This window comes from Rutidosis leptorrhynchoides, chromosome 7 (assembly GCF_046630445.1).
Source record: "Rutidosis leptorrhynchoides isolate AG116_Rl617_1_P2 chromosome 7, CSIRO_AGI_Rlap_v1, whole genome shotgun sequence".
Classification (NCBI taxonomy): Eukaryota; Viridiplantae; Streptophyta; class Magnoliopsida; order Asterales; family Asteraceae; genus Rutidosis; species Rutidosis leptorrhynchoides.
This window is the reverse complement of record NC_092339.1, coordinates 13634257-13651890: the sequence shown is the minus strand read 5'-3', so window position 1 is coordinate 13651890 and position 17634 is coordinate 13634257. Positions and strand designations below refer to the sequence as shown.

The 17634-nt window shown below is 29.1% G+C and overlaps 1 protein-coding gene across 1 annotated transcript; it reads left to right on the top strand.

Annotated features, from left to right (window-relative positions):
* Positions 1 to 13278: 13278 nt before the first annotated feature.
* LOC139857526 (NAC transcription factor 56-like) lies at positions 13279 to 15125 on the top strand. The gene is made up of 3 exons (XM_071846324.1): positions 13279 to 13541; positions 13621 to 13928; positions 14443 to 15125. Exons 1-3 carry the CDS (start codon positions 13358 to 13360, stop codon positions 14932 to 14934), a joined length of 984 nt encoding a protein of 327 aa, XP_071702425.1. The 5' UTR covers positions 13279 to 13357; the 3' UTR covers positions 14935 to 15125.
* The last annotated feature ends 2509 nt before the right edge of the window (positions 15126 to 17634 follow it).

Genomic DNA, 17634 nt, shown 5'->3' with positions numbered 1-17634 from the left:
AATTCCTTTTCCATCATTGACAAATGACCCATAAAGCTGAGATTACTACCGTTCTCGCATTAGTAGCAAGGATTTGAGTCTTTATCAAGCCTATGACGATGGATGCAGCATGACTGGCTATGAGCATTTTCATTTCTTAGATCTATAGGGAACCCTAAACACTTGAGTGATTTGAGTGACCCGTGAAAGCTAGCCTATGTCATGTAACCTCCTCGCATGCTTGCAGAGATAATTTCAATCCTAACATAGATGACTCACCTTATCTTTTGCTCTTATAATAAAAGAAAACCATTTAGGCTATTAGAAAAGAAATGCCGAAAAGATTCTTAAGGAAATGAGAGTTTGCTTGAGGACAAGCAAAGTCTAAGTGTGGGATATTTGATATCGGCTAAAAAGTCACATTTTCACCCCGGTATTAAGGCCCAAAAACAAGAAAGATTCAAACTTTATCGGCAAAATACCCACTTCGTCGGTTAGAATTGAAGAACAAGTAATTACGAAGGCGGTGCAAAAAGAATCAAGAGAATCGGAGCTAAAACGAAGATTCAAGAGCAAAAACGGTGAAAGACAAGAAATCAAGTTACGATCCAGTGAATCAAGGCTGACCAGCACCAAAAATGGCCTGCCATACGGCTTGCCAGTATGGGGTACGACCTGCCAAACGGTCCAGCAAACGGCCCCAAGAAACGGGCTGCCAAGCAAACGGCTTGCCAAATATGGCTCACCAAACGGGTTGTCATACGGCTTGCCAGCCATTTGCAGGCAAAAAATTTGCTTATTTAAAGGGTCTTTGTCATTCATTCCAACACACACTTCAATTCACTTATTTCTCTCTCTTGTAAAATATTAGTCATACTCTCAAGGCCTTCGACTCCGTGCGGGAAACCTAGTACCCGGAGAAGAACGCTGAAGATTGTATTAGGAGCGGTCTGGAGTCTTGAAGTTGTCACTTTTGTATTCAGAACTCGTTTAATCTACTGGTACTTCTATCCTTTATCTTATATAATGTTTTATGATATTGTTGCCATGATTAGCGAGTAGTTATCTTTAGTGTATGCTATGATGTAAGCAGTTATAATGCCGAAATAATATTATGGTTTGTGTATGCTGTCGAAATGCTTTCCGATTATGCTTTAAACTCAATCGCTTTTCCAACTAATAGAACGTAGTTATAGGCTCTGTTATTGGGAAGTCGTGAACCCCGATTCAGAGTACACTATCTGTGTCACCCCTTGGTAAGAGAAGTCTATCGGATACAACGTAAGATCGACTGAGGCACACCGGTTGTAGTAAGTCTACCAAGCTTTGGATTCCGACTGAGGACTCTTTCGTAGTGAAACATCTAACTAGATCCTTAGTACATTGTCGGTCCTAGACCATGCTAGTGTAGTCACCAAACATCTAAACTTCGTACGTGCATGCTGAAGCACAGCGGTTGTTGTAAGCTGTACCTCTGTTAAGTAAGGCCATGAAACCCGGTTAGTGTTGACCAGTACACTGCACCATAACGCGGTCTCAAGCATTGCACTCTGCTTGAGGGATTCTTAGTTAATTAAGGAACTGTTTGTTTAGACACATAAAGGATTGGACCGTTAGGATAACCGAACGTGTTCATGGAAGTCAGCTTGACTTGGCCATGGTGTTCTTTATGGTTGAACTCTTTTTAAGGGCCTAACTATCTTTCAAAACCAATCATTAATGAAAACATTGAAACACATCACGTCTCTCGGATATGGTAAACCATGTATTCTATTATGCTTAAGAAAGTTTAGACCATTTTGGAATGATAATACGTCACCCAACCGAGTCGCTCAATTGGATGAGCCGTCTGAACGTGTATGCCTGTAGTCAGACTGCACGGGCGTCGGGGGTAAGGGACGTTGCTATCTATTCGGAATCTTCAAGCATAACGCAGTACCCAGTGACATGTCTTATGACAGGGGCATTTAGGACCAGTGTAATGAATACAAGGCCTCTGCCTATTCATGACCCAGCATTCCATAATCTCGGCAGAATAACTGATGAAGTCATAGTATGCACTCACTTTAACCTTATCTCACTTACGAATTTTATCGCATTTACTTTATCTATCTTATAAATTAGAAAATCCCAAATTAAATAACCACTACTCCCTAACTATCTTAGGCTTAAATATAGGTTCGATTCTACTAATATCTCAAAAATACGACTCTAGGTCATACTTCCCTTACTTATAAGGAGTAGTAAGATTTAGGCCCCGCTAAATATAAATTTAAAACAGTACCCTCTCCCAAGACTGGCTGATCCTAGCGAGCCGCGGCCCGACGACACCGCACAAATAAAAACTGTCCATTTCGGCCATATCAGTGATGCCCAAATCCCATGCGATCGCATGGGATGCTGATCCAGCTCATTTCCCTTTGTTTGCTAGTTCGTCGACATATTATTTAATTACATATATAATATATATAACTTATATTAATTATATATATATTATATTATATTCTCGGGTATAGGTGACACGTAATTTTAGTTTCGATTACTTGTACGTTGTCACTTGACTTATGTACTAGTTCCAGATTTTCGAACGTTACTTCATATGCTTTAATAACTTGTACTTTACTTTTCGTGACGTGTACCTTTGTCAAAATATAGACTTATATTACCAATAACTATATTACTCGAAGTGTATCTTGTACGTTCGAGTGTTTTGGTCATTTGCGTCTATAAATTAATGTCTTAATATATAATAATATTATTTTAAATCAAAACGTTTTATATCTAAGTTAATATTATATTTTATATCATTTGTAAAATATACATACATTTTCATTTTGAAATAGTATTTTACTGTAGCAAAATGATTTTTACTGTAGAAAATAGTGGTTTTGGAAAACACTGTAGCTTTTCGGGTACTGTAGCAATTCGAAAATACTATAGCAAATTAGTGTTTTACTTGTTCATCTTAAACGTTTTAGTTAACTTATCTAAATATCAATCGAATCAATAAACGAATGTTACTATCGTTTACTAAATAACTTGAAATTATATATATGTATATATCTTTATTTAATATACATAAATCAGTTTTTAAATACACATTGCAAGTTATTTATAATTAATTTTAATAATTAATATTCCAACTTATTGTATATATATATATATATATATATATATATATATATATATATATATATATATATATATATATATCTATCTATTTACAAATAGATGTTCGTGAATTGTCGGTCAATAGTCAAAGGTTAACTGAATATATAACATTAGTTCAAAAATTTTGAGAATCAATATTACAGACTTTGCTTATCTTATCGAAATCATATAAAGATTAAGTTTTAAATTTGGCCGGAAATTTTCGGGTCGTCACATTGATTCTCAAATAATATATATACTTTGAGTTGTGATCGAGTCTGAGACTTGTATACAATGGGTCACGACACGCATTAATTAATTCGAATATTATATATTAAACTATATATGAATTATTGGACTATTAACTATGGACTACTAACATTGGACAATTAAAATGAATTAAAATATTGATTAAAACATATGAAACTAAACGTTTCTTTAAGTTTGTCACTTGATTTCATCTTAAACCTCATATGTATCTTGACGATTACGATCTGCGTTCAAACCTTTCATAATTCTTGAAAACACCTCAATTGAGAGGATGAACCAACCGCACTTCATCTACAGAAGGAAAGATTTATGCATACAGTTATGCACCTGAAAAATTCTCGGAACCTGAGTAAACGTTTAACACGTAGCTGTGCTAATTCCTTTAGCGTTATTATTACCGAAAATAACTTTGCAACTCCTGTTCAAATTATCCAATTTTGTCACAGCTCCAACAAATCAACTTCGACTTTCATTCGAATAAGCCTTATTATAACCTTGATATATAAGTTTGCCTTTCGTCATCATCATCGGGGAACCGTTTATATTCCACCACATTAGCAGTAAACTTATCAGCAACTTCATTATTCATTGGCTTAAGTCTCTCCGAAGACCCATTATATTTGTTCATTAAAACTTATTCATATACTCATCCACATCTTATAACGAGAATTACTATACCAATTACCGGGAATCAGCAATCAGTATTTTGAATCTCACAACGTTTCTACATCAACAGTTATATGTATACAAATAACATTTATCTCTTAGAATTATGATCTTCCATTCTGAGACTCTGAGAAGCACTCAGTCTACAAATCAATACTCTGAATGTTGAAAAAGCTGAATGAAGCAGCAGAAACCGTAAACAACCTTAACCGTCGGAAGTTTGATGAGAAAAAATAGTATGTTGGCAAAGCTCAGAAAAGTTGGTACCGAAAAGCGGATTATGCGAAACTATGAAGGAGGCTGTGAATAAATGACAAAGACTAAATCTGCCTTAAAAAAAAAAAAAAAAAAAAAAAAACAAATGATTCAGTAGCTACTGAAGTCATTAACGAATACCTTGCTCCTGACTCTACACTTTTACGGACAAATCTTCTTCATCATCCATCGATATTAGAAATTCTAAGATATCATCGTATCTTTCATTATAAATATCCTAGATACTTCTGAAGATATCTTCATAACTATTCTTATCTGAAATCAATTATCTCTTTGCGATATCAGTGTTACATCAGAAAGGAAACTGTTTTAGTTTCTAAATTCTGAAAAATTCAAACTTAAAATATGAATATTATTGAAGTAGTGTTAGGAACTGAAGCATGAGTTAGTATAATATAATGACACTTTATCAACGTGATTATATTACAGTAAGTCATGTTGAGTTTCTAATGGAACGTGATGATTCACAGACCATAACGTCATCATGTGCCATGTTACACAACTCTTACATTCTATTTAATCTCTAAATATATTAAGAACATATTTTCTTGATAGTTCTATATTTTCTCTTGAATTATGGTAATTTAATCAATCAAGATCGTGCTATTATAATCTCTCTTAGAACATTAGTCATGTTCATTCGAAACTCCATACCTATGAATTCTGGACCATTATTCGCTTGACTTAATATCAGGAAGAGAAAACAGAAGGATGGAACTCCAAAATATAAAGGAAATGAAGAGGGTGGATTTATAGTGAAATATCCGACAGAGCAATTAAAACAGATTATCGTATTTAACCAAAGAAAATCCAATTTCCTTAATTACCGAAGAATCAAATTATATTATGAAGATTTTCTCTAAATTCCTTAAATTCCGGAAATTCACTGTGATTACGTAAAAGTTAAATCTCTATCTCAATCTTTTGTGATAGCTTCACGCGTACTCTTCATATAAATGAATTATTTTATCCATATTACTTAAAGATGATAAAAACTCTAAATTTCAACTCGTATGAGTCATGAAAACATATGTATTGTTAGCCATGGCGATTCCAATCAAATTTTGGGACGAAATTTCTTTAACGGGTAGGTAATGTGACGACCCGAGAATTTTCGACCAAATTTAAACTTAATCTTTATATAATTCCGACACGATAAGCAAATTCTGTAAAGTAGAGTCTCAAAATTTTCGAACTGTTTTCATGAAATCATTTGACCTTTGACTACTCCCGACGATTCACGAACAATTGTATGTAAATAAATATGTAATATATATATATATATATATATATATATATATACATATATATATATATATATATATATATATATATATATATATATATATATATATATATATATATATATATATGGGCAGGATCAATGGGGAAGTAACCAATCGGGGGGAAGCAAATTTTTTTTTTCGTTTTTTTTAAATTTTTTTCTGGCATCAAGATCACACGAAAATATGAACATTTAGAAGAGACACTTCGTGATGAATGTTATTATTTAGGCGGGAAAACGATCGACAAAAATAACATTCAAGATAATATTGTTCGTGAAGAATATGAACGTTTTTTTTTCCATGTTTTGTGAAGTAAAATTTAGCCCGATTTAGAGTTTAGGGTTTAGGGTTTAGGATTTAGGGTTTGGTGTTTTGGGTTTATTCCATAAACCCAAAACACCAAACCCTAAACCCTAAACCCTAAACTCTAAACCGTTCGTGTTAAAAACTCAATCTAAATCCTAAATCTAAACCCTAAACCCTAAATTTCTAAACCCTAATATCTAAACCCTATAAACCCTAATATCTAAACCCTAATATCTAAACCCCAATAGCTAAAACCTCAAAATAAGCTCGAAAAATACGATAATTGTTATATATTACTTCTTCGAGCGTTTTCCCGCCAAAATAAAAACATTTATCACAAAGTGTCTCTACTAAATGTTCATATTTTTATCTCATCTATAATGTTCGTTAACAAAGTTTTTTCAAAAAACAAAAAAAAAAGTTTTTGCTTCCCCCCGCTTCCTCCCGAATGGTTACTTCCCTCTTGATCCTACCACTATATATATATATATATATATATATATATATATATATATATATATATATATATATATATATATAAATTCTATACATGAGAAATATTAAATATAAATATAAATAAGTAAATAAATACTAAAGGTTCAATATATTATATAATTGATAAAAATGATATAATTAATAGTAATATATTAATCTTAATTTCAAGTTGAATATAATTATTATATTAATACTATTATCATCACTAGTATTATTATTAATAAAAATTATCAATAATGTTATTAAATAGATTGCTGTTATTATTATTAGTATATATATATATATATATATATATATATATATATATATATATATATATATATATATATATATATATATATATATATATATATAAATATTAAATATAAATTGTATGTTATTACATATCTAATAAATCGTAATATTAAATGTAATTACAAATTAAAACATAAATATTATATTAATAATTTTATTATTACTTTCATTATAACTATTAATATTAACATTAATAATTGTATGATTAATACTATTATTTTTGATATAAAATACATATAAATATATGAAATTTGATATGTACAAGTATTATTAATATTACTATAGAAACATGTAACTTACTATATCTTCAGTATTATTAATTAATATTATTAATAAAATATATAAAATTTAATACTCATTATTTAATATATAATATATAGTTATATTATATAACCTATAGTATGTAATACAAATATATTAAAAATAGTTGTTATAATAATATGTCATTATTTTTAATAATAATATCAATACCAGTGTTATTAATATTATTATATGAATATGAAATTTAATAAATAAATATTATTATTACTAATATTATTATCTATATTAATATAATTAGTATTATTATTATAATTATCATTAATAATATTATCAATTTCACTAAAGCTATTATTATTGTGACTTATTATTATTAGTCCTCTTATTATTATTATCATTATTAATATTATTATTATTAGTATTATTAATATAATTATGAATATTAATTATTAATTATCATTTATATAAAATATCATATAAACGAATTTAAAAGCAGAATCTGAATCATGTAACAATCAAACTGTAGTTGATTTTGTTTATATCCTAAAGATCGTACCAATCAAATTCACATTGTGACAATTTCAGTTGCATATCACTATCTTCATTATTATTATTTTTTTGTATTTTATCTCCTGCACGACATTTTTTTTTGTCAATCAATTTTATATAACAAGCAACCAATTCCAGTGTTAGTATAATTCATTCCATCTATTATCATCACTATCACTTGCTATTACCCCTTACAGCCTCTAATTAAATCGAATTCAACTAAAAATGCAGAAAAACAGCTCGACACCTCTGTTACCTGTAACTTTTCATTCAAACTTCGAATATGAATTAAACTTCAAAATCTAGAAATGTAGAGTTGTTAGTAATCCTCCATGTAACCTTTCTGCAAAACATCAAATCCCAATTCATTATATCGATCACGAATTTTCAAGTCAAAGATAATTTCTAAAAAGTCAAACGAAGTGTTTTTGAAGAAATTCGAGTTTGTAACTATGTTTTAACTTCAATTAACGATTCCTATAGTTTCTAATAAAGATTTCAAACCAAATTCGTGTTATAATCTTTGTCCAAAACATTCTCAATTGCAAAATCACTACTTTTTTTTTTGTGTTATGAGCTGCGACAGCAGCCTATTTTTTTTTTTTTTCGTTTTTATTGCAAACAATTATTTTGGGATGAGTTAGTAATTAGTGGAAGAACCTAAAAGTTTTTTTGTAACCAATTCTTTGATTTGATTCTTTCCTGGGTTGATTGGTTTAAAAAGGAAGAAGAAGATGAACAATTGAAAACGGGTTAAATAGAATTGGGTATAGAGTTTAATCAGGAAATGGGCAGTAGCTCAGTTGGTTAAGGGTGTTAGTGGTTATTCGAGAGGTCACGGGTTCGAGTCCGGTTCGGGGCATTCTTTTTAGGACAAGCTTTTAAAGGTAGTATTTCATTTTATTATTATTATTATTATTATTATTATTATTATTATTATTATTATTATTATTATTATTATTATTATTATTATTATTATTATTATTATTATTATTATTATTATTATTATTAGTATTATTATTATTATTATTGTTAGTATTATTATTAATTATTGATATTATGATGATAACTATTATTATTACTCATGTTAATAACATAATTATTATTATTACTAATGTAATTTATATTATTATCCTTATTATTACTAGTATTATCATTAAAAATTTATTAGTATTATCATAACTAATATTATTATTATTAGTATTATTATCATTATATTATTATTGCTAGTATTATATTATTATTATGATTTCTAGGATATGAAACATGTTAATGACGTAAATGTATAATAAAAGATAATATGATAAAGATTATAGAAGTTGATTATAATTATACGAATACAAGTAAAATTGTGATTTCGATTACGAATTAATGTTATAAGAAGCTATAGTCATCAGTATAGAAAATAAACACGAAAATTATGATTATCATGACCATGAATATAAAGGTTTTTATAATATGGTTAAGATTATAAATATTGAAATTTTGATATAAATATTATTATGAAAATGATTAGAATTTTAACCAAATTATGATTTCAAGGAATTACTAAAATTATTATAACTATTGTTATCGTGGTTATTATAATACAATTTAGTATTATTATCATTATTAATATCATTATTATTTTTATTAACGTTATTATTATCACTTTTATCATTATTATTATTATTATAAAATATCATTATTATTACTAATATTAATATTATCATAATTAATAATTTCACAAACAAATGATCTTCATATAAATATATATTTAATATACATAACTTAACTATATTAATATCTTTATTTATTTAAAATATATGAAATGAATATATTTAAATAAATAATGAAACCTATAAATTATTAATATAAAAATGGTATCACTAATAAATATATATATTTGTTCGATTACAAGTATATGTTTTAATATATATACAAATGATATAGGTTCGTGAATCCAAGGCCAACCCTACATTGTTCAGTTCCGTCGTATGAATATTTTTACTACAAAATATTGTATAGTGAGTTTCATTTGCTCCCTTTTTAAATGATTTTGCAATATATGTTTTGGGACTGAGAATACATGCGCTGCTTTTATAACTGTTTTATGAAATAGACACAAGTACTTGAAACTACATTCTATGGCTGAATCATTATACCGGGTATCACCCTTTTAGCTTGGTAGCCTAAGAATTAGGGAACAGACCCCCTAATTGACGCGAATCCTAAAGATAGATCTATTGGGCCTAACAAACCCCATTTAGGTTATGGATGCTTTAGTACTTCGATTTTATATACAGATGAGTGTACATGTATATTTGGGGATATTCTAGATGCATTTGTTAATGTCGGTTACCAGGTGTTCACCATATGAATGAATTTTAATTCGCAGGTTATGCGTACTATTTTATTACACAAGTTATGTGTAATATAAAAATGAAATCTTGTGGTCTATTAAAATTATGGAAATGAATGATTATGATACACCTATGAACTCACCAACCTATTGGTTGACACTTGAAAGCATGTTTATTCTCAGGTATGAAAGAAATCTTCCGCTATGCATTTGCTCATTTTAGAGATATTACTTGGAGTCATTCATGACATATTTCAAAAGACGTTGCATTCGAGTCGTTGAGTTCATCAAGATTAATATTAAGTCATTCATAGTTTGGATATATTATGAAAGAATATGCATATCTGTCAACTTTCGATGTAATGAAAGTTTGTCTTTTAAAAACGAATGCAATGTTTGTAAAATGTATCATATAGATGTCAGGTACCTCGCAATGAAATCAACTATTGTGAATCGTTTATAATCGATATGAACGGGTCCTTTCATTAACATTACATGGCTCGAGGAAGAATTACTTGCCACTTCGTGATGTACGAGAACAAGAAATACGAGAGAGAAACGTTCATGATCAACTTCGACATGATCTTACTGAACACATTTGGAGCCTTCCCCCAAACTTTAGAACTATGAATGCTTAAATAGTGTCATTGTTGTATTTTGAATTTCAATAAATTGTTGTATTTTAATAAATTGTGTAATTTTAATTTTCAATAAATTGTGTAATTTCAACATTGGATTCGTTCAAAGATACTCAACAGAGATGCTCTGTAATAAAGCTGTGTTGAGCAGAGATGCTCTGTATAAAGTTGTGTTGAGCAGAGATGCTATGTATAAAGTTGTGTTGAGCAGAGATGCTCTGTTAAAAGCTGTATTCTACTATTACTTTATTAAAGCTATATTCAACATGTGTTTTTAATTCAAACATTGGATTCATTCAAATAAGTGCTTCTACCCCTATAAATACAACCCCTCATTTGTTAACAAACCACACCTCAAACACTTATCTCTCTACTAAATCTAAAATTTATAAGTTCAAAATGTCTCAGATGAATGTTATGCTTCAAGTTAACTATGGTGGAGAATTCGACCGCGAGGTCAAGAATTACTCCACCGTCAATTCTGAACAAAAGGAGTATTTTGCATGAATGTCCGAAATTATCCGTTGTCTGAACTACTTGATTTTCTCAAAGAGAACATACCTCTTGCATTCTCACAAGTGTGGTTCTTCAAGGAACCCAATGTTCCAGTCATTCTTTTTAAAGATGAAGAAGACTGGACCATGCTTGTGGGTCGAGCAGTGACCAGCAACGAAATCATCAAGTTGTTTATTGAGTTTCGGGATGAGAGCGAAAAAATTGAGTCTGATGAAGAGGACTACGTGCCCTCCGGGCCACAATACGACAAGGACGGTAAATTCTATTCGTCTGATTCTCCTGATCTCAATGATTTCTAAATGTTTTGTTGTATTATCGTTGTTTATTATCGTTGTTTAGCTTTATTATCGTTGTTATTGTGTTTAATCTTTAGTTTCAAAAAATTGTAACCGTGATGTTGTTTTAATAAAAGTGACGTTAAAAAAAAAACTAGTGATTTATATTTGTAATAATAATAATAATAATAATAATAATAATAATAATAATAATAATAATAATAATAATAATAATAATAATAATAATAATAAAAAACTAAAATTAAAATTAACTCATCACATAACCATCACGCCCACCATTACAAACTCTCTCACGCCCTCACCCCATCACATTTGCCAACTCAGCACTATACCTTACAAAAACCTCAAAAAAAACCCATCACCCCATCACCACTAAATAAGGTCTTACATGCTTAAAACCTTGTATATAATCTAATTACTTTTGAAAATATAATTTTTTTTTTTTGCATATAAATATATCATCAAAACTATAAAACTTAAAACACTAATATACAACAATTTATGTAGACTGAGCTCATGTTGCAACAAACTAAACTGGTCTGTATAAAAATACATCTATCTTTTTGAATTCTTCCGCAAAATTCGAAAGGAATCTTCAATATTTTCTTTATTATTCTATATGTTTAGATTGAGTTGTAATCTTTTAAATCAAACAATTTGCTTAAAATTCAACGGATCAATCAGAACGTGACATGTGGCACGACAATCAAATGTGATTGAAAAAAAATTCAAAAACTAATCTAAAAAAAAATTGAATTTTTTTTTTAAAGTTTAGCATGTCAAATCTAATCACATGTGATTGTATAACTCAATCACATGTGATTCTGTATGTCAAATTCAATCACATGTGATTGGAAAAAAAAATTCAAAATCATTTTTTTTCAATTTTAAAAAAAAAAAAAATTTTAATCACATGTGATTGGATTTAACATGCAGAATCACATGTGATTGGGTTTTACAATCACATGTGATTGGCACGCAAAATCACATGTGATTTACTACATGTTAAATCTAATCACATGTGATTGAAAAAAAATATTTTTGAATTTTTTTTTCCAATCACATGTGATTGTCGTACCACATGTCACACTCTGATTGATCCCTTGAATCTCAACTTAAAAGTTGGATTCATTTGAATATATTCCTCTGTTTAGATTAGATTAGAATTTATATTATATACAGAACAATATATACGATTTTATTAAAGTATTAATTACTGGTATATGAAATAGGGAAATTCCATAAAAGGTAACTTATTTTTCATGTTTTCTATTCTACGTAATTTATTTCATTCGGATATAAAAAATTAAGTTTTTTCTTTTTTTAAAGTTAAACAAAAAGGAGCGGTATCATTAATTTTTGTTAACTTTCTCAGTTAAATGTCAACTTCGCATAACATGTTAAGTCCTTTATTGACCAACATTTTCAACTCGCGATTTCGACGCGAGATTCCGACATGCGTTTTCGACGCGCGTTTTATACCAGAGTTTTCGACCAGCGTTATGGAGGCGCATTTTCAACTCGCTTTTTGAGGGCGTTTTCGAACAACGCGCCTCGAAAAAAGTACCTCGAAAATGCGCCTCAAAATCGCGAGTTGTAAACGCGCCTCCAAAACGCTAGTAGAAAACTCTGGTAAAAAACGCGCGTCGAAAACGCAGGTTGAAAAAAAATGTCGGAATCGCGTGTAAAAAAGTGCGTCGAATTTACGAGTTCAAAATGTTGGTCGATAAAGAACTTGACATATTATGCGAAGTTGACACTTAATTGAGATAGTTAACGACACCTTCAATTTTTTTTTTTTTTTTTTATTCAAATGAGGAAAATATGCCATTAGAAATTAGAAATACGATTATAATATACCATGGTCCGTATACCCATATAAAAAGGCGACCACATGTAAATTCATCAACTTATATTCTCCATTTTATTTTCTTCATTTTTCTCTCTCTACTCCCCTGTCTTCAAGATACTTATGTTTTTTTTTTTTTTCCCTTCCGATCATTATTTCCAAATTTTTAATTAATAAAATATAAAAAGATGGAGAGTACGGACTCATCATCGGGTTTAAAACAACTGCAGTTACCACCCGGTTTCCGGTTCCACCCAACCGATGAAGAATTAGTTGTTCACTACCTCAAGAAAAAAGCCGCTTCCGTCCCTTTACCGGTTTCCATCATCGCCGATGTTGACCTCTACAAGTTTGACCCATGGGAGCTTCCTGGTACAAATTTAATAAATTTAAATTACAAAATAAATTCTTTGTGTATTTTCTTTTTATACATGTTTTTTTATTTATATAGCTAAGGCAACTTTTGGAGAGCAAGAATGGTATTTTTTTAGCCCGAGAGATAGAAAATATCCAAACGGAGCACGACCGAATAGAGCGGCGAATTCGGGTTATTGGAAAGCGACTGGAACCGATAAACCGGTGTTGACGTCAGATGGGACTCAAAAAGTTGGTGTGAAGAAAGCGCTCGTGTTTTATGGTGGTAAACCACCAAAAGGGTCCAAAACCAATTGGATCATGCATGAATATCGCCTTGCTGATAACAAAACTATGTCCAAACCACCTGGTTGTGATCCCACAAATAAAAAAGCTTCCTTAAGGGTAATTTATTACTTCGTAGTTATTGATTTTTAATTTTCATCCTTTTATCAAAACTGTTTATCTGATTATTTGTTTTGTGAAATAAAAAGTTTTGAAGAAATTTTGTTTAAAACTGGTTATTTCACTTACTCATTTCGTTTAAAAAATATTTCACTTTACAATTTATATTGTTACAAATTAGTATAATTTTTACTTATAAAATATAACTATTAATTAATATCACTAAATTCTCATGTTACCTTTAAAATAATGTATATTGTTACAAATAATGTATTTATTTCTTAAATACATTTATCTTAAATACATAGTATATTTTAACTCATAACATATTTAATTGTGTATTGATAAGATTTGACTGTGTAGAGATCACTTCTCATATTTTATTTTAAATGAAAAAGTTATTACTCCGTATAAAACAATATTTTTGAGAAAGTAAGAGTACAAATTAAAAAGCAACATTTGTAGGTTGAACATTTTTTTGGATGTTGATAAATAATTTTGTTGACATTTTTAGTTGGATGATTGGGTGTTATGCCGAATATACAAGAAGAAGAATGTGCAAAGGCCGGTTGATAACGATGGCAACGATTACAGTATGAGCGGGATGTTAGCATCAATACCTCCATCACTATCACTCGGTGTTAATAGACCGATATCAGGGTTCAATACGATGTTCGAGAATAAACATAATCATAACGTTGTATTCGATCCTATGTTAACTACTTCATCGAATGAAAACAACAACAACATCCTTCCTGTTAAAAGATCGCTCCCTGGTTTGTTTTGGACCGAAGAATCTCATCACACAAGTAATATTAGTTCACCATACACTAGAAGTTTTCTGTCCGGAAACAGCAACAATGGTAGCGTTATGGTGTCACGAAATGACTGCGAAAGTAATGGTTCGATTGACGGCTTTATGGGTCAGTTACCACAATCGAGCCCACAAATTATGCAGCAACAAACCATGTTAGGCTACCAGTCACCTGGAATGAGCTGGTACTAGTAAATCAGTTTTGTTGAGGTGAGTATAAATGGAAATTATACTAGCTAGCTAGTTGATCACATCTAATTTATTTGCTACAGTATATATTTAAATTATATATATATGTAGCTCTAAGCTTTATGTGTATGTGGTATGTATATACATATTTAAAAAGAAAAAAAAAATATTATGGAAAGAAAATAGTGATAGGTCAACAATTTAGTGACACTGTTGTTTGTGCAAATATTAGTTTTTGCCACAACAATGTTTTGTTACTTGCCAATTTTAGGTGTACGTGAGATGCAGATGATTACTCGAATGAAAATCACACTCTTTTATTACTATTATTATTATTATTATTATTATTATTATTATTATTATTATTATTATTATTATTATTATTATTATTATTATTATTATTATTATTATTATTAATTAACTAATTAATTATTAGATTAATATTATTATGTTGTTTAGAGTAATTAAATGATGAGTTTATATTAGTATTGTTAATTTAAAAATTGTTTTAAGTCGAATTGGATCTTTGATTTTAATCATTTTAGGTGTCGAAAAAAGAATGGTGTTTAGAAACTTTTTGTTGAAAAGAAAAGCTTTCATCTTTTTGTTCTTACCATCGCTATTGAAACCCTAACAGGTAAAATATGATTATAACTTTTGATTTTGTGGATACTTTGTTTTTATATTATGCAAAAACTGATGTAGTGATGTAACGTCCTGACGTTTAAATTATTTTGTACTCCGTATCTCTTTATAATATTGATGATGGTCACATACACCACCTGTTATTCAAATATAAATCACCATTATCATTATGTATCTATAAATTTTGATTCATTCTTTTCTAAATGTTGTTAATATTATGTTGACTTATTATTTATTATAGATAATATTGTGCAAAAACCTCTTCTTCTTTTTTTAACAGCTGCAAAAACATCTCTTAACTTGCAAAATTATAGTTTTCATTTATATATTTGAAAAACTCATTTGTTCTATTCTTAAGTGTCAATTTTATATTTGAACGGATTAAAATCAAATTGGATTTTAAATTTTTAATGGATAGAAATAATATTTTATTGGTGAACAGTATAGATAGGGAAATATTACTAAATTTATGCAAAAATTGAAACAAAGCATATGGATTATATATAGTGATTAATGTTATGTTATTTAAATATTTGTTATTTAAATATATAGACATTTTTTTTGCAAACAGTACAAAATTAATCACTCACGTGTTCATCTCCCGCTGTTACATAACTCGCCCTTAACTGCTGTCAAATGAACAACTCGGTCCCATCCGACAGCATGAGTGGTAAAACCCCCACTGCCAATTCATCGCGATGTGCGGAAAGTACCCGTGAATAGAATTCAATCTTAAATCCTTATTTTCGTTATTTTCTTTGAATAATATAAAAAAAGATTATTTTATTAACTTTTTGGACTGTCTCGATCTCCGTACGTAACGATCTCAAGTTACACTCAGTTCGCTTGTTTGAATTTTTGTTTTGAACCTTTTTTTTAAAGCTTGTTTAGAACAATAAACAATAAAACAACCATATATCAAATTCATAGACATTGGTTAAGTTTACAATCAAAACTAACACACTGATGACCGATCGAAAGTGATACAACATGAGTATACGTCGATCTGAGTTAGGGGGCGGCTCTACCTTTATATCCGTGGGGTCACGAGACACCGCTAGTTTGAAATTTTGTGTAGAAAATATCCTTTAAAATATATAGGACACCAATAAATTTAACTCTAGGACCCCATATATTTTTCGGATTTATAGTTTTTTCTTTAAATTTTATAAAATACCACTAATTTTACTAGTCGGACCTCATATATATTTCGAATTTTAGTTTTTTGAAGGTAAACAACTATCAAAATTGCATTTAAATATAATTAATATTGAAAAAAAAATCAGGACCCCATTGAGTATCGATTCTGGAATCGCCACTGATGGTAGCTAGAGATGTCAATACTAGCTATTTGGTTCGATCTATTAATTAAGCGTTTACTCCATATAATACATGACCATTAACCAATGAGTAATTCGGTTAAATTAGTTGGATAAAGAAACGGAAAGATGAAAGTATCTATCTATACTATCTATTAAATCTCTAACTTGATGATGTCACTTTATCCAATTTTTTCCTTTTCTAATTCAAAAACATGCCACATGTCATCACTACATGAGACTAGGTAATGTCATTATTCAATAATTAAACAATAATTTAATTAATTATATAATTAAGTGATAAATATTATATACAACAATTTAATAACATAGATAATTAAGTGATATTATTATCTAGAAAGACTGTTATGTGAAAATTATTTGATGATAATTAAGTGATAATTATGTAAACATAATGAGAAAACTGTCTAAAAATATAACGAATATAAAAAAAAAATATTGTACAACGAATATGAATCCATTATATTTCTTAAAGATATCTTAAATGGTTATAGATCATTGATATATTTAATTTAAAATATATGATACATAGTGGTGATTTTTTACATAGTTTTATACGAATATCTATCAGTGTTGGACTTTTCTTGTGTATAAAGAAAAACGAGTGATGAGATCATACAAAACAAAATAAGAAAATGATGTCGCAAAATTAATTCTCATAAATACTTCCCTGTAAATAATATGAATTTTCATAAATAATAGTTGTGAATTTCTTTAG

Coding starts and splice junctions, on each gene's coding strand:
- LOC139857526 (XM_071846324.1), top strand. CDS start 13,358: ATGGAGAGTACGGACTCATCATCGGGTTTAAAACAACTGCAGTTACCA. Junction 13,542..13,620: donor TGACCCATGGGAGCTTCCTG/GTACAAATTTAA, acceptor TTATTTATATAG/CTAAGGCAACTTTTGGAGAG. Junction 13,929..14,442: donor ATAAAAAAGCTTCCTTAAGG/GTAATTTATTAC, acceptor TGACATTTTTAG/TTGGATGATTGGGTGTTATG.